At 48.2% G+C, this 24,481-nt stretch overlaps 2 protein-coding genes across 4 annotated transcripts in view; one reads left to right on the plus strand and one right to left on the minus strand.

Moving 5' to 3' along the window:
* The window catches only part of rfxank (regulatory factor X-associated ankyrin-containing protein), an 830,559-nt gene that overhangs the window by 252,108 nt on the left and 553,970 nt on the right, over positions 1–24,481 (plus strand). The window lies entirely within an intron of this gene.
* hapln4 (hyaluronan and proteoglycan link protein 4) overlaps positions 6,407–24,481 on the minus strand; it is a 28,596-nt gene continuing 10,521 nt past the window's right edge. Inside the window, exons 2-5 of the mRNA XM_052037710.1 lie at positions 23,076–23,187; positions 11,477–11,839; positions 10,449–10,748; positions 6,407–8,631 (exon numbers count right to left, since the gene is read on the minus strand). Coding sequence (XP_051893670.1) covers positions 8,297–8,631; positions 10,449–10,748; positions 11,477–11,839; positions 23,076–23,187 — 1,110 coding nt within the window. The 3' untranslated portion in view covers positions 6,407–8,296. The remainder of the gene's footprint in view (positions 8,632–10,448; positions 10,749–11,476; positions 11,840–23,075; positions 23,188–24,481) is intronic.

Consider the following 24,481-nt stretch of genomic DNA (forward strand, 5'->3'; position numbering starts at 1 on the left):
CTGTCTACCCCACCCTTGTCCTTTTGGAATGTTGAATACCCTGGAGCATTCAGCTTCCAGCCGTGGGCACCCATTTCAGGAATGGCAATTGGATCCCTTTACAGACAATACAGTGCAGTCACTGAAAGAGAGCACAGTAGGATCCCACGATGCATGAGGTTGATTCTCCAGTGTTTAGTGGTGTCGGGACAGACATGGGGGACTGCTGTGCATTTGTGCTGTGATTGTAAACTCACCTCAGCTGCAACGTGATTCATTACAAGTTTTTCGCTGTACCTCGGTACAAGTCACAATAATAAACCAATACCAGTACCAATTAAAATCAAAATTCTCTTTGATAGAGGCAACAAAATGTTGTGAATGGCCTCTCCAATTCTGGAAACTATCACTAATAGCTTTACTTGTGTTGGACACAGCGAAAATTGCTGAATAGTATCTCATTAAATATTAAAAATATGCAGAGCGGCTGTTGCATCTTCTAGCTGCGACACCCCTGGTGATCTGTGAGCTGCAAATTTATGCACATTAATTAGCACCTCAACTCTGTCGAGGATTCATTCCAGCCAATTAGCTGCTGGTATTTGAATGAGTTGCAATCGGATTTGCTTTAAATAAAATGGAGAGTTCTAACATCTGATAATCAACTGAACAGAAATCGGATGAGTCATGAAATGAGCAATTTCTTAAGTGCCAGAACTTTAACGGTTGAACACTGCTTCCTAGTAAAATGCTAAATAATACATAAAAACATTCATGGCTGAAAGGTATCAAAGTAAGATTTGTGTTCAAAGTGTTGGCTCTTTTTGCTTTGCTTGTACTCTGCAGCTCTCAGGCTGAACAACAATAAGCATGGATCTTGTTCCATGGCTGCACACCTTGGCTTCTGAGGCTCCAACAGATTCACCAGACCAGAGCTCAAAGGTTTACATCGTGAGGGCCCATTCTATGTACTGGAGTACAGACCATTCCAGGTGATCTAACCCAGAGTACAAGGTGATTAAGGAACTGATCCCCATCCCTGAACACCTTCCATCCTTCCTGACCGACCAATGAGTTCAACAATTTCAGATCCCCTCCCATTTCTCTGATGGCAGTTGTGCTGGAGACTTTGCTGGTCCTACTCCCACTTCTGTTACTGGTCCCATTCCTGCCCTCAATGCCTTCCACCATTTCATGTCTCCTGTCCCATTCCTGCCCCCCATGCCTTCCACCATTTCATGTCTCCCACCTTCCAGCCCATCACAGATGTTCCCTTTGGTTCTCTTCACCCCTTATTCCCAGTCTCTGGGACCTGTTACATCTTTGACTTTTCCCAGTTCTGAGGAAGGCCTGACTTGTTGACCACATCTCTCACACAGCCGCTGCCTCTTATTGCTGAGTATTCTAGCAGGTTCTGACATCCACAAGGTTTGTGTTTGGTGAAGGAGAATGTTACCATTGTCTCAGCGATATTGGCAGTGAATCCGAATGGAAGGAACAAGTATCTTGATATCAGCTTTCACCTTTGAATGGCCATCCGAATCCTCTGCAAAAACTGAAGTTGGCTAAAATGGGACCTTGTGGTTGTATGGGGGCAGTTCCCATTGCAAGGGGCTTCACTGGAGTCAGGCTGGACTAGTGCCTCAGGGATGTAGATGAGGGCAGGAAATAGTGGGGGGTGCAGATTCTGGTGAGAGGAAATTTAGAAAGTTAAAAAGAAAAGAAAAAGCAATAGCAGGGGGCATCACAAATGGTAATGATGATCAGAGTGTGTCAGGAAGGGTCAGAACACACAGCTCCAGTGAAAGTCAGCACAGGGAAAGATGGTAAAACAACAGAATTAAAGGCTTGCTAACAAATAATATTGTGTGCAGTCTGGTCACCGAACCACAGGGAGGGTATCAGTGAGATTGAAAGAGTGCAGAGGAGATTTACTAGAATGTTTGCCGGGTCTTCAGGAGTTGAGTTACAGGGAAAGATTGAACAGGTTAGGACTTTATTCCCTGGAGCGCAGAAGAATGAGGGGAGATTTGATAGAGGTTTACAAAATTATGAGGGGCATAGACAGAGTTAATGCGAATAGGCTCTTTCCACCTAGATTAGGAGAGATAAGTACGAGAGGACATGGCTTTAGGGTGAAAGGGGAAAGGTTTAAGGGGAATATTAGGGGGAACTTCTTCACTCAGAGAGTGGTGGGAGTTTGGAATGAGCTGCCATCTGATGTGTAAATGCGGGCTCAATCTTAAGTTTTAAGAATAAATTGGATAGATACATGGATGGGAGGGGTGTGGAGGGTTATGGACTGGGTGCAGGTAAATGGGACTAGCGGAATCAGCACAGACTAGAAGGGCCAAATGGCCTGTTTTCTGTGCTGTAGTGTTCTATGGTTCTAAATAATTAATGACCTAAATAGAAAGGAATGGATATGAAAGAAATAACCAGTGCAGATATGTGATTACATATCTGTGTGGCCAAGAGCAGGAATGAAACACTCCTGGAAACATAACTTTAGAATACAAATGCAACGTGGAAAAGTGAGTGTGGCAGAACCAACAATAAAGGCAGGATTTCCATGTCTTCTTCTTTAAAGAAAGACACAAAATATTTGTTTCTCTGCCATTTGCTTATTCCCCAGTATAACTTCTCCAGTCTGTCTGTAGCTGACCCACTGAATTTATATTCCCTTCCCCTTCTCACACTAATGTAGAAGCTTTGACAGTTTGTTTCTGTGACTCTCACCAGCCTCCTGTACTCTCACAGCCAATCGGTGCCCTGGTCCTGCTGCGCTGAGTTCCAAGATGAGTACCCACCTCAGGCTTACTGCCACTTTTGGAAATGTTAAACTACTTTCCATTGAATCAATCGGCTGACTTCATGGAAGAAGGCACATGCAATCATGGAAATCTAGGAGAAGTGAAGGTCCAGAGTGAATCAGAAGCTCAAATGACTATCAGCAAATATTCATGAGAGAGACGTGAGTGGAACTGAAAGATGTGGGGTCCAGAAAGAGATGGTGGATGCACTGGTTGCCATCTTCCAAATTCCATCGTTTCTGGAACTGTTAGCACAGAACAGAAGGTAGAAAGTGGACCCACACTATTTGAGAAAGCGAGAGAGAACCGCAGGTCAATTAGCCCGACCATTGGTAGTGGGGAATGTGCCGGAATCTATCAGAAAATGGTGACAGGCACCAAAAAAATAATCAACGGATTTGACAGAGTCAACGTGGACAAGTGAAAGGGAAATCATGTTTGACGTGTTTCCTGAGGTTGTAAGAAGCTGAATTGACGAAGGCAAACAGTGAATATGGGGCAGTTCTGAAGGCCTTTGATAAAGTGCCAACACAAGAGACTATTAAACAAAATTAGAGTGCATGGTATTGGAGGTATTAAAAGCTGAGGGGAATTCAGACCAGTTAACAGAGAGAAAGGAATGAGTTGGGAGGTTGTTCCTGTGGCTGCTGCATTGATTCTGAGGTCCCAGATGTCCACAATCTATTGAGTGTAATATATCCAAGTTGGCTGATGATACAAACTGGGTGGCAGGTGTCAATTGTGGGGAAGGTGCAGAGAGGTTTCAGTGAGGTTTCAGTGAGGTTTCAGTGAGGTTTCAGAGAGGTTTCAGTGAGGTTTCAGAGAGGTTTCAGTGAGATGCAAGTGGAACAGAGGTGTCCTGCTGCAGTTATGTTAAGCTCTGGTGAGACCACACCTGGTATGTTTGGACAGGTCTGTCTCCCGATCTAAGGAAGGATACACCTGATGGAGGGAGTGTAGCAAAGGTTTGCCAGATAGATTCCAAATAGGGTTATCCTGTAAGGAGAGGTTAGGCAGACCCAGTCTGTACCCTCCAGAGAGATGTATGAGAGAGAGAGATGGATAGATTTTTGTTTAGGAAGGGAATCAAGGAGTGGCGGTTAGTGCAGGAAAGTGGGGCTGGGGTCGTAGATCAGCTGTGAACAGCAGAACAGAGCTGAGGGGCTGAATGTGCTGCTTTATGTGGAAAGTTGTCTGCACTTCGATGAAGAGGTGTCAGGGTGATCTGACCCCACAGGGAGAACTGGGCAGGAGGTTCTCCTCCTGGTGTGGGAACCCCCAATCAGTTCAGCAAGTTCCTGTCCTCGGGGGAGCTGCCTCCACTGGGAGCAGTTGTGAGGAGACATTTCAGTAGCTGGACGGGGGATTCATTGATTGGTGTGTTAGTCACAGGGCAGTGTTGGTGTGAGGGATGATTGTGTCATTGGACCTCCGAGCTGACTACTGCTGAACCATGCTGGTGTGAAGGACTGCAGTGTGGAGGGGTCACTCCTTCTGGAGTGGGGACTGACTCTGCAGCTTTTTATGAAAAGAGACAGAGGCAGTGAGACCCTCATTGCCCGTGCAGTTTCGGGCCCCTCCTCCCTTCTACTGGGAGATGAGGCTGCTGGAGTTCTGCTGGGACTTTGCCAGAGCCTTCCACATCCCCCTGCTCCTCCTGACCTTCAGCCACGGGGTGAACTCACTGACCTCCCACTGCACCAGCTACAGGATTCTGACTGCCAGGGATGTGCCATGCAGTGCTGCCCAGACCAATGTAGGGTGACCCAGACCAATGCAGTGCTGCCCAGACCAATGCAGCCCACCCAGACCAATGCAGTACTGCTCAGACTAATGCAGCGCCACCCAGACCAATGCAGCATGGCCCAGACCAATGCAGTGCTGCCCAGACCAATGCAGCACGGCCCAGACCAATGCAGTGCTGTCCAGACCAATGCAGTGCTGCTCAGACCAATACAGTGTTATCCAGAACACCGCAGGGTGACCCGGAGTGATGCAGGGTGACCCAGACCACCACAGTGTGACCAGACCGATGCCTCACTGGAATCACCTTGTTAGGAGACTAGTGCCGGAGTCTGATGGTGACGGGGCTCCAGGTGGAGGGATCTGTTCTGGGATCCGCCACCCGCAATCTCTGGCCGTGCCCTTTCCCCGGGGATGTTTCCAGGAACATGGAACCATAGTGAGGACAATCTGCAGTCGTCCTACCCGAGCCGGACACCGAGGGGGGGATGAGCTCCCCCGGGGATGGGGGGAGCCCTGAGCCAGCAGCAGTCCAAGCCCCAACCCGCTCCTCACTGTCGCACCAGACACTCCCCATCAATGCAGAGCCCGGGACCTCTGATGCTTGTACCCTTCCTCCCACCCCCATATACCCCTCCCCCGTACACTCTCTCCCACCCCCATGTACCCCTTCTCTCCCACCCCTGTGTACCCCTCCCTGTACCTGCTCTCCCACCTTGACACACTGGAGAAACAGCAGGGAGGATTTCCTCAGAACTGCCCCCCCCACAGTGTGACCCTCCCTCAGTACTGCCCCTCCCTTGGGACTGAACCCATTTGGTTTTTCACTGATGTCCCGGGTGAGATGGAATCCTGGGCTTTAAGCTGAAGATAAGATCGCCACCCAGAGGACACACAACGTGGGGACTGGAGCAACACACAAAATGCTGGAGGAACTCAGCAGGTCCTGATAAAGGTCTCGACCAGAGGCGTCGATGTTTATTTCCCTCCATAGATGCTGCCTGACCCTACTGATTTCCTCCAGCATCTTGTGTGTGTTGCTCCAGATTTGAGCAGCTGCAGAATTTCTCGTGTCAACGTGGGGACTGGGCTGAATGTTAGACCAGGATGGAGCATGATCTCTCTTTGGGACGACATTTCTCATCTGTCCTAAAGCAGACTGTGATCCCAGTGCTGGGTCCCTCAGCTGGGGAAACATCCCACTACACCCAGCCTGTGACAAACGTCAGTCAGATCTCATCCTTCTAAACTCTGCTGAAAACAGTCGCAGTCTACTCAATTCAGCAAACCTGCCATCCATCCAGTGTCGTAAACCTCCAGTGCACCCCCTCCATGGAGTGTCCATCATTTCTTAAGTCAGGAGAGCAAGACGGTACCCAGTACTCCAGGTGGAGTTGGACACCTTTACACCTGTACTCAAATTCTCTTGTAACTACTATTGATCCTAATTATTTGCTGCACCTGTAGGTTGATCTTCAGTGACTCCTGTACAAGAACATTTAGATATCAGCATTTTCCAGTCTATTGGATGTAACAAATACTCTTTTGTACAGTGAAGTGTTTAACTGCATATTGGTCCACACTATATCCCATCTGCCATCTTCTCCTCCACTCACTCAGCCTGTCCATACCCCCCAAGCCTTTCTACATCCTCCTCCCTACTCCTAGTTTTAGGTCTGGGTGTTGGGGCAGGGGCTGGGTCTGGGTTTCAGTAACAGGACTGGGTGGGTGCAGCACTAGTGGGGTTAGGTAGAGTTCATTTCCATCGCTTCCTAGCAAGTGGACATGGCGTCAGCCTGACTGTAGGTGTGGAAACATCCGAACGATTCACACTCTATGTTTATTTGAATTGAGCTGATGCTCATCACCATTGTCCATTTACAGCATGCATTCCCAGTGGGAAGTCCTTAAGTTTCTGGATTGTAAACGATTGCATTCCCAAGCACTGTGGTAGTTCCACTACTAGGCAGGGTCTCACAGCAGATGCACCTCACCTGAAGCCAATGAAATGTTTCTCAAGTCTGGTCCTGTTATTACAGGAAGAAAACTGACAGGCAGTAATTGCATAGCAAGCTCCCACAAAGACCAATAAATAATAACCAGATAAGTGAGTCTGGGTGGTGGGGGGGAGGGGTGGGGACGGGAGGGCAGGTCAGCCTGAATACACTGAACCAGTGTTCACACTTGGCAACTATTCACCTCCAGTGACCTTGGTTGCTCCTGCCATCCCTCACTGCCCTTTCTCATTGGTTTGACACCTGTTGCATGCTCCAGCCAGACTTCCACCCATCCCGTGTCCTAGACTGCCTTTGATCCAGTGAGTTCCCTGCTGCACCTCTGTGGAGCCCCATGTCTGTGTAATTTCCCCCGAACCATTGTCCACCTGCTTCCCACAAAGTGCTGCATTTCACTTCTGAGATAAAAGCAATGAAAATGGAGCACTGGGCAAGGAATTGGACACTGAACTGTCTAACCGCCATTTCTTTCCACGGTGGTGACCTTTCACTCATCTTAGTGAACACAATCCAGCCTCAATGAACATTGCTCCAAAAGTGATCCACTTGATTTCACAACTTCCAAGAAATTCCCTCTGTTTTCTGAATTCACACTTGGCTCAGCGTCCAACCAAACCCACACACATTTGTGCAGGTGTTTCAACCGACACGGCATTAGGTGGCAAAACCACTGCCAAACCTCCAGGTGAAACAATAAACCATCTAGCTCTTTAAATCACTGTCCTAGACTGCATGGCAACCCACAACTGCAGCTGGACACTCCGGCAGCTGGACACTCCACTAAATGATAAACATCAGGTAATCTATCACTACTGGATAAACCTGAGAGAACGTTCAAGATGACACATTTTTTGACTCACTCACTATGTGACTCCCTTCCCAAACCAGAGTGTGACCCTCCAAAGTGTGACCCTCCAGAGTGTGACCATCCAGAGTGTGACCCTCTTCATTACTCATATTGTTACACCCTTAAATCTCAACATGAACCCTGTCCCAAACCACATGAGTCCTTTTCCAAATCACACTGTGACTTCCTTACATCTGAAATCCAGGACCCGTGACACTGCAGCATTCCATCACTTCTGCCCTTAAGGTCATGTTTTTGGAGTGTGGCTTGAAGTCCAAAACTTGTCCAGGAGACGGGAGAGGGAGAGAGGGAGGGGGGAGACAGAAGAAGGGGAGAGGAAGAGGGGGATACAGGAGAGGGAGACTGCCCCTGTACCAAGAAACCCTAACAAAGGGCCTTCATACCCACATCTGCAGGTTTCAGGTTTCACTGAAGATCTCTCAGGTACAAGAGCAAGTTCAGGCAACTCCTCTCTTAGGGATACAAGTTCTGGAGCTGTGAAGCTGAGATCCCTGGTACCTGGTCAATATTTATTCTGCAACCAATTTGACCAGGTAATTGATGACCTGGTTATGATCATGTTGCTGTTTGTGGGACCTTGCTATATACAGTGAGACTGCTGAAATCTCCACTTCATGACAGTGACTATACTTCGAGGCCAAACATCAGCATAAAGAAGCACAAGTTATTCCCTGCCCCATCCGTGGCAGTGACATTTAATTCTGCAGGATCAGATTGTCTTTGAAAGTGTGTCCTCATGAGCAAGCAGTTAACAAAGCTCTCCTGGTACCTGGCTACAATGGGTTCTGTACATTCAGGCTGCTCTGGCTGATCCATGCGGGGAGAGCTGAGCTCTGGGTGTGAAGGGAAAGGTTTGCTTTAAAATGTTGAAGCCCTGTTCAGAATGCTGCCCCACTTCTCTCTCTGTCTCTCTGTCCCTCTCCCTCTTCCTTCTTTCTGAAGCAGTAGACTCCGTACAACCGGTGCCTCCGGTCTGGGAAACCCAAGCTGCGGACTCCGGGCTTGCTCCCACCACACTTGGGCCGGGGGTTGACAATGGGGTAGCGGACACTCCCGTCAGATAACCACCCTGGCCGACAGTGGTCCAGTAACTGCAGCTTCCAGGCCGCATACAGCTGGCCGACCTTGGCGATGGTCGCACCCTTCTTCTTACATGCCTTCACTGCCTCACCATAGTTCAGCTTCCTGAATGTCTTCAGGAAATAGACTTTCCCTTGGGGGGAAAAAGACAAAAGTTGAAACGATAAACCCATCAACCAAGGCAGGGTCACTGCCAAAGGCAGAGTGGTTACATTAAACATCGAACACAGAACAGTACAGCACAAGAACAGGCCCTTTGGCCCACAATGTCTGTGCTAAACATGACACCAAATTAAACTAAATCCCCTCTGCCTGCACATGGTCCTTATCCCTCATGTGTCTATCTAAAAGTCTCTTAAATGCTTTTATCATATCTGCCTCCGCCACCACCCCTGGCAGCCCGTTCCGAGCACCCACCACTCTCTGTGTAAAAAAACCTGCCCCGTCCATCTCCTTTAAACTTTCCCCCTCTCACCCTACATACATGTCCTCTAGTATTTGACATTTTCACCCTGAAAGGTTTCTGACTGTCGACTCTATCTGTGCCTCTCATAATTTTACAAACCTCTATCAGGTCTCCCCATCAGCCTCCATCGCTCCAGAAAAAACAACTCAAATTTGTCCAGCATCTCCTTACAGCTCATGCCCTCTGATCCGGGGAGCATCCTGCTGAACCTCTTCTGCACCCTCTCCTAAACCTCCACATCCTTCCTGTAATGGGGCGACCAGAACTGCACAAAACACATGAAGTATGACCTGACCAAATTTTGATGTAGCTACAATATGACTTCCTGACTCTTACACCCAATGTTCCGACTGATGAAAGGAAGCATACCGTATGCTTTCTTTACCACTCTGTCTACTTGTGTTGCTACTTTCAGGGAGTCAGAGTCATACAGCATGAAACCAGGCCCTTCAGCCCAACTGGCCCAGGAGCTATGAACTTAGACCCAAAGGTCCCTCTGTGCATCAATGCTGTTAAGTCTCTGCCATTAACTGTGCACTTTCCCCTTACATTTGACCTCCCAAAGTGCAATACCTCACACAGGTCTAGATTAAACTCCATCTGCCATTTCTCTGCCCACGTCTGTAACTGATTTGTATCCTGCTGTATCCTTTGATGACCTTCTTCACTGTCTGCAACTCCACCAATTTATGTGCCATCTGCAAACAGCACTGATCCCTGTGGAACACCACTGGTCACAGACCTCCAGCCAGAATAACACGCCTCCCTACTACCCTCTTGTCTTTTGTGGGCAAGACAGTTCTGAATCCAATCCGCCAAGTGACCATGGACCCCATGAATCTTAATCTTCTGGATCAGCCTGCCATGAGGTACCTTGTCAAATACTTGTTCAGTTCACGCACACTTATAGGGATTAAACAACAAGCAGCAACCAATAAAGTTACATATCCACAGCATCTTCCATAACTTCCCAAAACACTTAGAGCCAATCAGCAGCAGTCACTGCTGTGATGTGGGATATGTAGCAGCAATTTGTGCACAGCAAGCTCCCACAATGTGATGATGCCCGGATCTTTAGGTGTTGAGTGAGCAGCAGGCTCTCAGGTAAAACGACTCTACCATTCAATAATAGCACGGGATCTTTGCTAACCATGTGGAAGGGAGAAAGCGTTCTGATTTAATGTTGCACCTGAACATCCTTACCTTCATGTGTGCAACATACCCTCAGGACTGCACTGCAAATTCCATCCTGGATAACGCACCAAGCTGCCTGCAAACTCAGTACCTCGTGGTAGAGGTGAAAATATGTCTCCCAACTGAGGCTGAACTGATCCCTCACCTGACCTTTTATCAACCCAATCTTCCAACTGCCTTTGACTAATCTCATGACACAACTTTTCCACAAGGACTTCTGAACATGCTCTTCAGTTGATCCCATGTCTCTCTCCCTCTGGGATTTCTCCACAGGATAACTGGGCCCTCACCTTTCAGGTTTGAAGTGAAGCAGAAAGCATTGTATCGCTGGTCTTCTTTGTGCTGGTAGCCATAGTTCCTGATGCCGGAGTGGTCGGATCTGCCACACTTGAGCTGGGGATTGGAGATAGGGTACTGGACAGAGCCATCAGCCAGCCAGCCTGCCTCACACCAATCCAAGCCTTGTTCCCACGCCCTGTGCAGCTGCTCGTAGGAGGCCAGCATCGCATCCTGCCTGGCACACACGGCTTTGGCATCGTTAAAGTTTAACATTTTCTGCCCCAGCCGCGGATGGTAGGGGAAGACCACACCTTTAATTGAAGTAGAGGCACAATTATCCTTCAGTATTTCCTCAACAACACCTTCCAACCCCACCACCTCTCCCATGAGAAGGACAAGGGCAACCGCACGTGTAGTTCCTCTGCACGTCACACACCATCCCGACTGCTCAGACCCCAAGAATAGATGAAAATAAAGTGGGGTGGTCTGGGGTTGGGGTTAGAGTTGGGTTCAGGCTGGTTAAGGGTTGGGGTTAGCATTGAGTTGGGGTTGGGATTGGGGTTGGTGTTAGGGTTAGCATTGGGTTAGGGTTGGTTTATGGTGGGTTATTCACTCTAGACCCTGGAGGGGCACACAGCCCCCTTTCAGTTTCATGCCCTCCATCCAGCCAACCCTGGCACCTCTCCCCACAGGCTGCTCGTTCATCAGCTCACCATCACCTCGCTGACTAACCTCAACCCCATGATGTCTTGCCCCACTCTCTGCAGTGCGATGAGAGGGGTCAGTGGCATGGCAGGGACCAGAGTGCTGGGCTGGCTGTCCATATGGAACATCTTCTGGGGTGAGTCACCAGGACTGTGGTACCAATGGGACCAGAACACCCCCCAACATTGGAAGGAACCTGCAGAGGAAGCAATGGGAGTGGTGCCAGGATACAGGGAGAATCTGGAAACATGGGGTCAGGAGTGGGTGCTCAGCACCTCCCGTCTGCTCTGGAAGGAAGAAAAAAGCTGATGAAACACAAAATCAAACCCTGCACCTTCTAAATTCAACCTGACGATTCCTTTGTCGTCGTGCAGTTTGTCGATGACTTCGCACTGGTATCGGCCATAATCCTGAAGTGTGACGTCCTGCATGTGCAGGGACGCATCTCCTTCTCCGTCCTCCTGCAGCCGCACCCGGCCTTTGTACACCCCAAATGCCTTCCGCACCTTACCCAAGGCCACAAAGACATCAGTGCTCTGCAGGGAGTCAGACTCCTTGGTCCACTTGATGCGGATCTTTTGCTGCTCCCGATTCTCAGCCTCGCTGTGGTATCTGCAGGGCAGGGTGATGGATGCACCTCGGTGAGTGAGGACCTTCCCTGGGGCGGTCTGGACCACTATTGCCCCACTCTCATCACCTGCACAAACACCAAACAAAGGTTAGCTTCAACCAGACAGATGAGAACTAGTTGCACAAATGAAAGGTCTCAATGAACAGGAAGGAAGATGAGACCTCTGTGAGCAGTGTCTACATCCAAGCACGTGTAACCTGGGTTGACACAGTCCTGTCAGGCAGATGTGAGGGATCCAATGGGGCCATTTCAAGGAACATAACTGGACGCACATCATCGGGTGTCACTGACTCTTCTGGCTGGTCCAGCTCTTGTGAAAGAGATATCGAAGGTAGTCCTGATTTTGAAAGGAAGAGGAGTTCTCCCCATTCTCTGGTCAATGTCTAACACCCAGGTAACATCACCCTCAACCCGTGCTCTAGTTGTTATCATGTTGCTGAGTGTGGGAGCTTGCTTTGCCACAATACAAAACTACTGCACAATCTGTAAAGTGCCTTGGGATATCCTGGGGTCATGAAAGGTGCGATAGAAATGCAAGCCTTTGCCACAATAAATGGTTTACTTTTAGTGAAAGTGCTCCACTGTACACTGGAGTAAAGGTCTTTCCCCATTCTCATTTATCTGAGAGACTTTCCCCAGCTTGTCAGGACTCCAGGTGTAATGGGCAGCTCTGATTGCTGCTCAACTCCACATTACCGGTTTTACATGAAGTTTCTTGTTTAAGCCGAGAATAAAACATTTCCATTACAAGGTGGCAATGTTGTTCCAGGGTTAAGAGCCTGTCATAAATCAGCACTGGTAAAGTCAAGTGGCTTATAGCCATGGCCAGCTTCTTCAGATGAGACTTCCAGCCTCAAAATAACCCAAAAGTTCTTGACCTCAGGCGGCCTGTTGAGACGATGCTCCGTCGGCCCAAGCCATGGTGGTCAGCTCAAACTGAGGGATAGCATCAGACACTACCTCTGGACACCCAAGCATTGGTAGGACATGTTAAGGAGTGGGTTACACTCTGGCCTCTGAGTCAGGAGACTGGGGCTCCAGTGTCACCTGAACACATCACAGCAGGGAGCTGTGCTGCAGATGTGAGGAGATGCTGTGTCCCAGAGCTGAGTGCAGCTGCAATTTCCAGTTCCCAATGTTGATCCTCAAACCAACAGCATCAAAAGCAGCTCGTCTGCCCATGGTGACACTGCAGTGAATGGGATGTTGCTGAACCAATAATAAAATGACAACCAATAATTAAATTGACTTTAAAAGGCTTTGGGTGTCCTGAAAAGAATGTAAGAGGTGCTAAAGAAATGCAGGTCATTTGGTTTTAAATTCCTGCTCTGGAACTACTGCACAGGTTTGATTATGTCTGAGCCAGTGAGGAAAGGGTTAAGGTCATCCAGGAGCCTAGCTCCACGTTACTGCTCAGTGACCTCTATTACTTTTGGCAGGAGAGGCAGGGTTCAGCTAATGTATACCCAGCAAGGAGTACTTCTTAACAAGGGCATAATAGTGAAGCAATGATTGAACAAGAGGCCATTCAGCCACTTGAGCTTGTTCTACCTTTTAGTAATATTGTACCTGATCTCTGTCCTAACTCTGGTCAGCTGCCTTTCCCGTAGAAGGAAGCAATTCAGCCCATCATGTTCATACCAGCCAAGAACGAGCTGAGAATTGAATCCCACCTTCCTGCACCCTGTACCTAGCCCCGAGGTCACAGCTCCTCAGTAGCCAACCTGACATGTCGAGGATTTCTGCTCCCACCACTCTGAGCCAGGGAGTTTCAGATCTCTCCCACCCCTGAAAAGTGCCCAGTGTTGGGAAATTTAGTGTTTAGATGAGGTAGGTAAAGGGGAAAGGTGGAGGGGTAGTCCTAGTTGGGGTAAAGGCAGCAGTGGGTGAGGATAGCTCTGCATCTCAAGGAGTAGAATCCGTTTGGTAGAGCTAAGAACAGCAAGGGTCAGACACATTGTGGGCATTGTCTGCAGGCTCCCAAACAGCAGTGATAATGCAGTTCACAGAATAACTCAGGAAAGTGGAGGGACATCAAACTAGGTAGACAGGGTGGTGAAGAAGGCATCTGGCACGCTTGCCTTCAATGGTCAGGGTATTGAGTACAGGAGTTGGGACATCATGTTGCTGCGCAGGTTGACTCTGTGGTTAAGAAGGCATACAGTGTATTGTCCTTCATCAATCGGGGAATTGAATTTAGGATCTGTGAGGTATTGTTGCAGCTATATAGGTCCCTGGTCAGACCCCACTTGGAGTATTGTGCTCAGTTCTGGTCACCTCACTACAGGAAAGATGTGGAAGCCATAGAGAGGGTGCAGAGGAGATTTACAAGGATGCTGCCTGGAATGCGGAGCATGCCTTATGAAAGCAGGTTGAGGGAATTCGGCCTTTTCTCCTTGGAGAGATGGAGGATGAGGGGGGACCTGATAGAGGTGTATAAGATGATGAGAGGCATTGATCGGGTAGATAGTCAGAGGCTTTTCCCCAGGGCTGAATTGGTGGCCACAAGAGGACATAGGTTTAAGGTGCTGGGGAGTAGATATAGAGGAGATGTCAGGGGTGAGTTTTTTACTCAGAGAGTGGTGAGTGTGTGGAATGGGCTGCCGGAAATGGTGGTGGAGGCTGATACGATAGGGTCTTTCAAGAGACTGATAGATAGGTACATGGAGCTGAGTAAAATAGGGGGCTATGGGTAAGCCTAGTAATTTCTAGGGTAGGGACATGTTCGGCACAGCTTTGTGGGCCGAAGGGCCTGAATTGTGCTGTAATTGTTCTATGTTCTATGTTCTAACCATACAAGACATTGGTACAACTGAACTGAGAATATTTTGTACAGTTCTGATTGCCTAACTATAGGAAAGATGTCATTAAGCTGGAAAGGATGCAGAGAGGATTCACAAGGATGTTACTGGGACTGGAGGGCTTGAGTTATGAAGAGAGACTGCATAGGCTGGGGCTTTTTCCCTGGAGTGTAGGAGGCTGAGGGTGGACCTTATAGAAGTTTATAAAATCATGAGGGGCATAGATAGGGTAGATAGTGAGGGTGGAAATGTCAAATATTAGGGGCATAGGTTTAAGGTGAGAGGGGAAAGATTTAAAGGGGACCTGAGGGGCAAACTGTTTCATGCAGAGGGTGGTGGGTGTGTGGAACAAGCTGCCAGAGGGAGCGGTTGAGGGAGGTACAATTACAACATTTAAAAGACAGCTCATGGATGGGAAAGGTTTAGAGGGATATGGGCTGAACCCAGGCAAGTGGGATTGGCTCAGCTAGGCACCTCGGTCAGCATGGACGAGTTGGGCCGAAAAGCCTGTTTCCAAGGTGTACAACTATGACTCTATGACTTGGCGATATAATAATCATAGGGAACTTTAATCTGCATGTAGATGGGGCAAAGCGAGGCTGTAATAGTACGGAGAATGTATTCCTGGGACGTGTGAGAGATGGTTTGCTGGATCAGAATGATGAAGAACCAGAATCTTATATAAAGACTGAAACTGACTTAATTCAGTTTGAAACCAGTTGGGCCAAAGGCCCTGTTGCTGTGCTGGACCGTGTGTGACAAATGTCATCCCTATCAGGCACACAGCCCCCAGGTGGTACGAGAGCTCAGAACATTGTGAACAAGAGTTTGACTGGGACCAGAAAAAATTCAGCCTTCAGCTCAGGAGGACCAAGAAACAACAAGGAAGGGCAAAGCAGATGATGAGAGTAGTCCTGCAGAAATCAGAAAACAGACTGCAAGACCTTGTAGAGATATATAGAAAAGGGAAAGATTAATGTGGGTCCCAGACAAAGGCAGCAGCAGTAACAGTGAGGGGCAAGGAAATGGCACAGACATTGCAGGAATATTTTGCCTCTGATAGTGGAAAAATATTGAGATAGTGGAAAACAACAGAGCTAGAGTGGAGGTGCTGGAAGAAACTGGCATTGGAGAAATTGTTGCAGTGCAGTACAGGATAAAGATAGCCTTAAATATACACAGAGCGTCAGACTTTCTGCAGATAAAAGATGTCTACCAAGGTGAGTGTTGACACTGGAGAAAGTGAATCTGGGGAATTGATAATGGAATGCAAGGAAATGAATTAAACAGATGCTTTGCAGAAGTCTTACAGAGGATAAAGCGACCATCCCAGAAATAACAGTAAATCAGGGATTGGAAGGGAGGGGGGAGCTCAGGAATTACAGTCACCAGGGCAGTTGTACTGAGAAATCTGTTGGAGTTGTAGGCTGACATCTCCAGCTCCAGAGTCTGAAAAAAATGAAGAGATTGTTGACGCAATACCTTTAATTTTCTAAAACTTGCCAGGTTTGAAGATGGTTCAATTTGATTTGAAAGTAGCAAATGTAACTCCTTTGTTCCAAAAGGAAGGAAGACAGAAGGCAGGAAACTACAAGCCAGGTGGCTTAACATCAGTCACAGGGCATGTTAGAAGTTGTTATTGAAGATGATATTACAGAGTACTTGGGAACATTCAAGGTAATCAGGCACAGTCAACATGCTTTCATGAAAGGGAAATTGTAATTGACCAAGATATTAGAGTTATTTGGAGAAGAATGTGCTGTGGATAAAGGGAACTAGTGGATGTACTGTCCAGATGTCCAGAAGACATTTCATAAGGTGCTGTGTTTAAGGTTATTGCGGAAAGTGAAAGCTCATGGTGCCGGAGGTAACAAATTGGCATGGACAGAAGATTGACTGGCTCTCAGGAAACAGCGTGGACATAAATGGGTCTTCTGGTTGGCCAGATTCTTTTACAGAATCGGCCCGGGAGACTTTGGAACAGTGGGTCCCTCTCAGGTACGGTGAGAATGTTTGAAAGGCTTGTTTGTTTCTGCGGGCTTTTCTTTTACAGAATCGGCCCGGGAGACGTTGGAGCAGCGGGTCCCTCTCAGGTATGGTGAGGGTACTTAAAAAGCTCGTGTGTTTCGTGTGTTTTCGCGGGCTTTTTTTCTCTAGCAGAATTTAGAAGGGCCAATAAAAAGGAGGTATTGTCAAGCGGAGTGGCCATTTTGGAGCAGCCCTTGTCGGAATGGACAGAGTCAGAGTGAGTGGCTTTGGCATAACAGGCTTCGGCATCAAGAGGCAGAGGCCATCTGCAACAAGACTGGTGAGTAGCTGGTAAGTAAGGGGAAGGTTTACGCTTATTGTTAGAACTTTTAAGTAGACTTCAGATAGGTAGACAAAAAAATAGTTCAGATGGAGGGCAAGGCGATGTGCTGCAGCTGCGTGATGTGGGAGCTCGTGGACCCTGCTGTGGTGCATGGTGACCACATCTGCAGTAAGTGCTTGAGGCTGGAGGAACTTTAGCTCAGAATTGATGAGCTGGAGTCGCAGCTTCAGACACTGTGGAGCATCAGGGAGGGAGAGAGTTATGTAGATGCTGTGCATCGGGAGGCAGTCACCCCCCTTAGAGCAGGAACTTCTAGGGTCCAGGAGGCAGATAGATGGGTGACTGTCAGGGGAGAGAAAGGGAAAGGGAACAGGCAGACAGTGTAGAGGACCCCTGAGGCTGTGGGCATGAACAAGAATCCCGGATGGTATGTTGCCTCCCAGGTGCCAGGGTCCAGGATGTCTCTGATCAGGTCCACAACATTCTTGAGCAGGACGGAAAGCAGCCAGAAGTTGTGGTACATGTTGGTACCAATGACATAAGTAGAAGGAGGGATGAGGTCCTGAAAAGTGAGTTTAGAGAGTTAGGCAGAAGGCTGAAGAACAGGACCACAAAGGTAGTAAGCTCGGGATTACTGCCTGTGCCACGTGACAGTGAGTATAGGAATAGAATGAGGTGGGGGATAAATGCGTGGCTGAGGGATTGGAGCAGGGGGCAGGGATTCAGATTTCTGGATCATTGGGATCTCTTTTGGAACAGGTGTGACCTGTACAAAAAGGACGGGTTGCACTTGAACCCCAGGGGGACCAATATCCTGGCGGGGGGATTTGCTAAGGCTACTGGGGAGAATTTAAACTAGAATTGTTGAGGGGTGGGAACCGAACTGAAGAGACTGGGGAAGAGGTGGTTGGCTCTCAAATAGAGAAAGCCTGTAGACAGTGCGAGAGGGAGGACAGGCCGGTGATAGAGAAGGGACGCGCTCAGACTGACGGGTTGAGATGTGTCTATTTTAACGCAAGGAGTATTGTGACCAAAGTGGATGAGCTTAGAGTGTGGGTCAGTACTTGGAGCTATGATGTGGTGGCCATTACGGAGACTTGGATGGCTCAGGGACAGGAATGGTTACTTCAAGTGCCGGGTTTTAGATGTTTCAGAAAGGACAGGGAGGGAGGTGAAAGAGGTGGGGGCCGTGACACTATTGATCAGAGATAGTGTCACGGCTGCAGAAAAGTTGGACATCATGGAGGGATTGTCTACGGAGTCTCTGTGGGTGGAGGTTAGGAACAGGAACTGGGTGTTTTTTATAGGCTGCCCAATAGTAACAGGGATATCAAGGAGCAGATAGGGAAACAGATCCTGGAAGGGTGTGATAATAACAGAGTTGTCGTGGTGGGAGATTTTAATTTTCCAAATATCGATTGGCATCTCCCTAGAGCAAGGGGTTTAAATGGGGTGGAGTTTGTTAGGTGTGTTCAGGAAGGTTTCCTGACACAATATATAGATAAGCCTACAAGGGGGAGAGACTGTACTTGATCAGGTATTGGGAAATGAACCTGGTCAGGTGTCAGATCTCTCAGTAGGAGAGCATTTCGGAGATAGTGATCATAATTCTATCTCCTTTACGATAGCATTGGAGAGAGATAGGAACAGACAAGTTAGAAAAGTGTTTAATTGGAGTAAGGGGAATTATGAGGCTCTCAGGCAGGAAATTGAAAGCTTAAATTGGGAACAGATGTTCTCAGGGAAAAAGTACGGAAGAAATGTGGCAAATGTTCAGGGGATATTTGTGTGGAGTTAGGCGTAGGCATGATCCAATGAGACAGGGAAGTTATGGTAAGGTACAGGAATCATAGTGTACAAAGGCTGTGATAAATCTAGTCAAGAAGAAAAGAAAAGCTTACAAAAGGTTCACAGAGCTAGGTAATGTTAGCGATATGGAAGATTATAAGGCTAACAGGAAGGAGTTTAAGAAGGAGATTAGGAGAGCCAGGAATGGGACATGAGAAGGCCTTGGCGGGCAGGATTAAGGAAAACCCCAAAGCATTCTACAGGTATGTGAAGAGCAAGAGGATAAGACATGAAAGAATAGGACCCATCAAGTGTAACAGTGGGAAAGTGTGTGTGGATCCGGAGGAAATGGCAGAGGTACTTAATGAATACTTTACTTCAGTATTCACTATGGAAACAAATCTTGGTGATTGTAGTGATGACTTGCAGCAGACTGAAAAGCTTGAGCATGTAGATATTAGGAAAGAGGACATGCTGGAGCTTTTGGAAAGCATCAAGTTGGATAAGTTGCCGGGACCGGATGAGGTGTACCCCCAGGCCACTGTGGGAGGTGAGGGAGGAGATTGCTGAGCCTCTGGCAATGATCTTTGCATCATCAATGGGACGGGAGAGGTTCCAGAGGATTGGAGGGTTGCGGATGTTGTTCCTTTATTCAAGAAAGGGAGTAGAGGTAGCCCAGGAAATTATAGACCAGTGAGTCTTTCTTCAGTGTTGGTAAGTTGATGGAGAAGATCCTGAGAGACAGGATTTATGAACATTTGGGGAGGTATAATATGATTAGTCAGCATGGCTTTGTCAAGGGCAGGTCCTGCCTTACAAGTCTGATTGAAGTTTTTGAAGATGTGACTAAACACATTGATGAAGGGAGAGTAGTAGATGTAGTGTATATGGATTTCAGCAAGGCATTTGATAAGGTACCCCATGCAAGGCTTATTGAGAATGTAAGCAGGCATGGAATCCAAGGGGACATTGCTTTGTGGATCCAGAACTGGCTGGCCCACAGAAGGCAAAGAGTGGTTGTAGACGGGTCACATTCTGCATAGAGGTTGGTGATCAGTGGTGTGTCTCAGGAATCTGTTCTGGGACCCTTAATCTTCGTGATTTTTATAAATGACCTGGATGAGGAAGTGGAGGGATGGGTTAGTAAGTTTGCTGATGACACAAAGGTTGGAGGTGTTGTGGATAGTTTGGAGGGCTATCAGAAGTTACAGTGGGACATAGATAGGATGCAAAACTGGGCTGAGAAGTGGCAGGTGGAGTTCAACCCAGATAAGTGTGAAGTGGTTCATTTTGGTAGGTCAAATATGATGGCAGAATATAGTATTAATGGTAAGGCTCTTGACAGTGTGGAGGATCAGAGGGATCTTGGGGTCTGAGTCCATAGGACGCTCAAAGCAGCTGCAAAGGTTGACTCTGTGGTTAAGAAGGCATATGGTGTATTGTCCTTCATCAATCGTGGAATTGAATTTAGGAGCCGAGAGGTAATGTTGCAGCTATATAGGACCCTGGTCAGACCCCACTTGGAGTACTGTGCTCAGTTCTGGTCGCCTCATTGCAGGAAGGATGTGGAAGCCATAGAAAGGGTGCAGAAGAGATTTACAAGGATGCTGTCTGGATTGGGGAGCATGCCTTATGTAAGCAGGTTGAATGAACTCAGCCTTTTCTCCTTGGAGCGACAGAGGATGAGGGGTGACCTGATAGAGGTGTACAAGATGATAAGAGGCATTGATCGTGTGGATAGACAGAGGCTTTTTCCCAGGGCTGAAATGGTTGCCACAAGAGGACATATGTTTAAGGTGCTGGGGAGTAAGTACAGAGGAGATGTCAGGGGTAAGTTTTTTACTCAGGGAGTGGTGAGTGCGTGGAATGGGCTGCCGGCAACGGTGGTGGAGGCAGATACGATAGGGTCTTTCAAGAGACTGTTGGATAGGTATATGGAGCTTAGAAAAATAGAGGGCTATGGGTAAGCCTAGTAATTTCTAAGGTAGGGACATGTTCGGCACAACTTTATGGGCCAAAGGGCCTGTATTGTGCTGTAGGTTTTCTATGTTTCTAGATGTTCTGAGAGGTGTCCCACTGGGATCAGTGCCAAAGCTGCAACATTTTCCAGTTTATATAAATGATTGGGATGAAGGCACTGAAGAGCTGCTTGCTAAGCTGGGTAGGAAAGTCAGCTATGAAGAGAATGTAAGAAGGCTACAAAGGTTAGACAGTCTCAGCTGACATCTGCTTGAGTTTAGAGGGGGGAAGGGGACTTGATTGAAGGTCAAGATCCTGAGAGCTCTCACAAGGTGGATGTGGAGAAGATGAGAAATAAGAACATAGGTGCTGGTGGAGGCCATTTGGCCCTTCAAGCCTGTTCTGCTGTTTATCAAAACAATCCTCCAAAGCAGAAGTTTCTACCCATGAAGATGCTTATTCTCATCTCAGTCCTCAATGGCCGACCTTTATTCTGAGACTGACCGCTGGTCCTAGACTCCTCAGCCGGGGGAAACACCCTCCATCCATGCAGCCTGTCAATCTCGAATTATTCAGTGAGATCTCCAACAAGAGGAGACAAGTCTAGTTAAACCTGCCGTCCCTGAAACCATCCAGTCAACCTCTCCTGCCCTCTCTCTAAGGCAAATGTATCTTGTTTCAGTAAGGAGGCCAAAAGTGAAGACAAAACTCCAGGTGTCATTTCACCAAGACCCTGCACAACTGTGGTAAGAGATCCTGACCATTACTCAAAGCTTCTCACAATGAAGGCCGTTTGCCTTCCTCATGGCTTGCTGCATTTGCTTGTTGGCTTTCAGTGACTTGTGCACCAGGACACCTCACTCCTTCTGTACAACAACATCACCCACTCACTATTAAAAACATACTTGTGCAAAGAGGATAACTTCACACTATCCACTTGATCCTGAACTTGCATGTTTGTACCCACTCACTCTGCATGTCGATATCCCCTCAAAGTCTCCCTTACATCCTCCGTGACACCTACAATCTCACCTTGGTTTGATTAACAGCAAACTTGGAAATATGATATTTGGTGCCCTCAGCCTAATTATTGATACAGATAGTGCACGGGTGGGGCCCCATCACTATCTCTACTCATGGAAGGAGAGAATCATTTACTTCTGCTCTTTACTTTCTGTCTGATAACCTGTTCTGTCAATCCACATCGGTAATATTACCCCCATGTGCTCTCATCTTGTTGGCCAACCTCCTGTGTGGGACTTTAACAAGTTCCTCCAGTAGGAGAATTCAGAATTAGGATTTAAGGCAGAGCTGAGATGAAGCTTCTCTCTCAGATGGTGATAAATCTTTGGAACTTTTCCTGATGGGAGGTGAAAGCCAAGCCTTTGAATGTTTGTAAGGCAGTGATGGATTGTTGAGGAGGATGGTGTGGAAAGGTAACTGGGAAACTTGGGTGAGGGTGCGAGTTGCGAGTAGGAGTGAGATTATACACAGGCTGAGTGATGGTGAGGATGTGGCAGGATGGAAGAAAATGTGAAACAATCTACTTCGTTGGAAAGAACAAAAATACAGCGTGTTGAATGGTGTTGGTGTTCAGAGGGACTGAGGTATCTTGTGAATGAATCACAAAGCTAACATGTAGATACAACTGACAATTAGGAAGACAAACAGTACGTTGGCCTTGTCCCAAGAGGATTTGATTACAAGAATAAAGACATCTTTGTGCAATTATATTAAACCCTGGTGAGATGTCACCTGGTGTATTGTGTACAGGCCGGGTCTTGCTCCCTCAGGAAAGATATACCTGCGATAGAGGGAGTGCATCGAACATTCACCAGATCAATCTCTGAGATGGGGGACTGCCACATATATAGAGATTGAGTGTACTGGGTTTATACTCCCTAGAGTTTAGAAGAATGAGAGGTCATCTTGCTGAAACATATGGGGCTCGACAGGGCAGATGCAGGGATGGTATTTCTGCTGGATGGGGTGTCGGAACCTGGGACCTCAGTCACTTCTGGGTGGTGACCATGGATGGGATCTTTCTTCTCCATGTCATCATTATTCCATTTCTCGGGGAGGTCACAGATACAGTTGGGAGGATATTCAAGAGTAATGCTTTTCCCTGGAGGGGCGTGAGAACGAGGAACCGCTCCCTGAGGAAACAGCTGAGGAGAAGGGCAGAGGTACATTTCATTCCGATGAGGGGGAAAGGACAGAAGGAGATGGTGATGGGAGGAGATGGAGTGATGGGGGCATGGATAAGCATGAGGACTCACATGGAGCTGAAGGCCCTGAGACAGGAGCCAACCTTGGCCAACCATAAAGACCAAGATCAGATCAGGGACCCTTCTGACATGTCCTGTGGTCTCAGTCTCAGAGCTGAAGATGCTCACTTCCCCACCGGTGGTCAAGGGTCATTCTGAGCAGTTCACTGTCTCACCTGACACATGGACACTCTGCTTGGTTCCAACATGCTGGGCAGATCGCAGGGAAGCAGTGGCATGAATGGCCAGGAGGAGGAAACCGGGGCAGGTGAAGCTTCTGCTGCAAAGCTGGAGAGGTAACAGACATCTCAGTGTTAACCAGCTGGAGAGGTAACAGACATCTCAGTGTTAACCAGAGGCATCATGATGTGAGCAGGGACTCACCAGCCTGGTGAGGCAGTGCCCCCTCTGCCCACTCCATGCTAAACTCACCTTCCGGGGGCACAGCAGGCTGAGGCAAACAAGGTGTGGTGAGACCACCCTCACCCAGTGAGACTGCCCCCACCCAGTGAGACCGCCCCCACTGGCAGTGACCACCCTCACCCAGCAAGACCACCCCCACTGGCAGCAAGACCACCCTCACAAAGTGAGACCACCCTCACCAGCAGTGAGCACCCTCATCAAGACCACACCCACGCCATCCCCACCCAGAGCGATACCGCCCCCCCACCCAGAGACACTGTCCCCACTTCGCCAGACCACCCCCAACTAGTGAGATACAACACCAGGCACCCAATTCCCATGACAAACTTCCTGAAAGTCTTTCACACCCAGGTCCTAATATCCCACCCTAGGGACCCGGAGTGTGCAAAGTCTCTTTTACAGAAGGAGCCCGGGAGCCATTGGAGCAGTGGGTCCCCTTCAGGTCCAGTGAGTGTCTTTTAAAAGCTTGTGTGTTTCACGGGCTTTTCTTTTTCAGAAGGAGCCCGGGAGCCATTGGAGCAGCGGGTCCCCTTCAGGTACGGTGAGTGTCTTTTAAAAGCTTAATAAGTGGAGGGCAACTGAAGGGTTAAACAGAGTGTTGAGTGGTTGATTAGAGAGAGTGGTACTTGAGGTAATTGGCAGGGACAAATATAAGGAGGGCTATCTGAAGAGGAGTGGCCAGTGTGTCAGTGGCTGAGGGTTAGGTGTGGAGATCTGAGGCTCTGGCTCAAGAGGCTTTGGTGAGGACAAGCTTACCCCCAGAGAGGTAAGGCTGGTAAGTTCCCTTAATTTAATTAACTTAGAAGTAGGTAGTGATGGCAGCAGTTAGGGCAGTCATGTGCTCTGTATGCAGTATGTGGGAAGTCAGGGACAGCACACTTGTCCCTGATGACCACACCTGTAAAAGGTGCATCCAGCTGCAGCTCCTGACTAACCGAGTTAGGGAGCCGGAGCTGGATGAACTCCGGATCATTCGTGAGGTAGAAATAGACAGGAGTTTCAGGGAGATAGTCACCCCTAACAGTCAGGAAACAGGTAACTGGGTGGCTGTCAGGAAAGGGAAGGGGTATAGACACAGGTCAGTGCACCCCTATGGCCATTCCCATCAACAATAAGTATATGTTTTGGATGCTGTTGGTGGGGATGACCTACCAGGGAC

This window comes from Pristis pectinata, chromosome 24 (genome assembly GCF_009764475.1).
Source record: "Pristis pectinata isolate sPriPec2 chromosome 24, sPriPec2.1.pri, whole genome shotgun sequence".
Classification (NCBI taxonomy): domain Eukaryota; kingdom Metazoa; phylum Chordata; class Chondrichthyes; order Rhinopristiformes; family Pristidae; genus Pristis; species Pristis pectinata.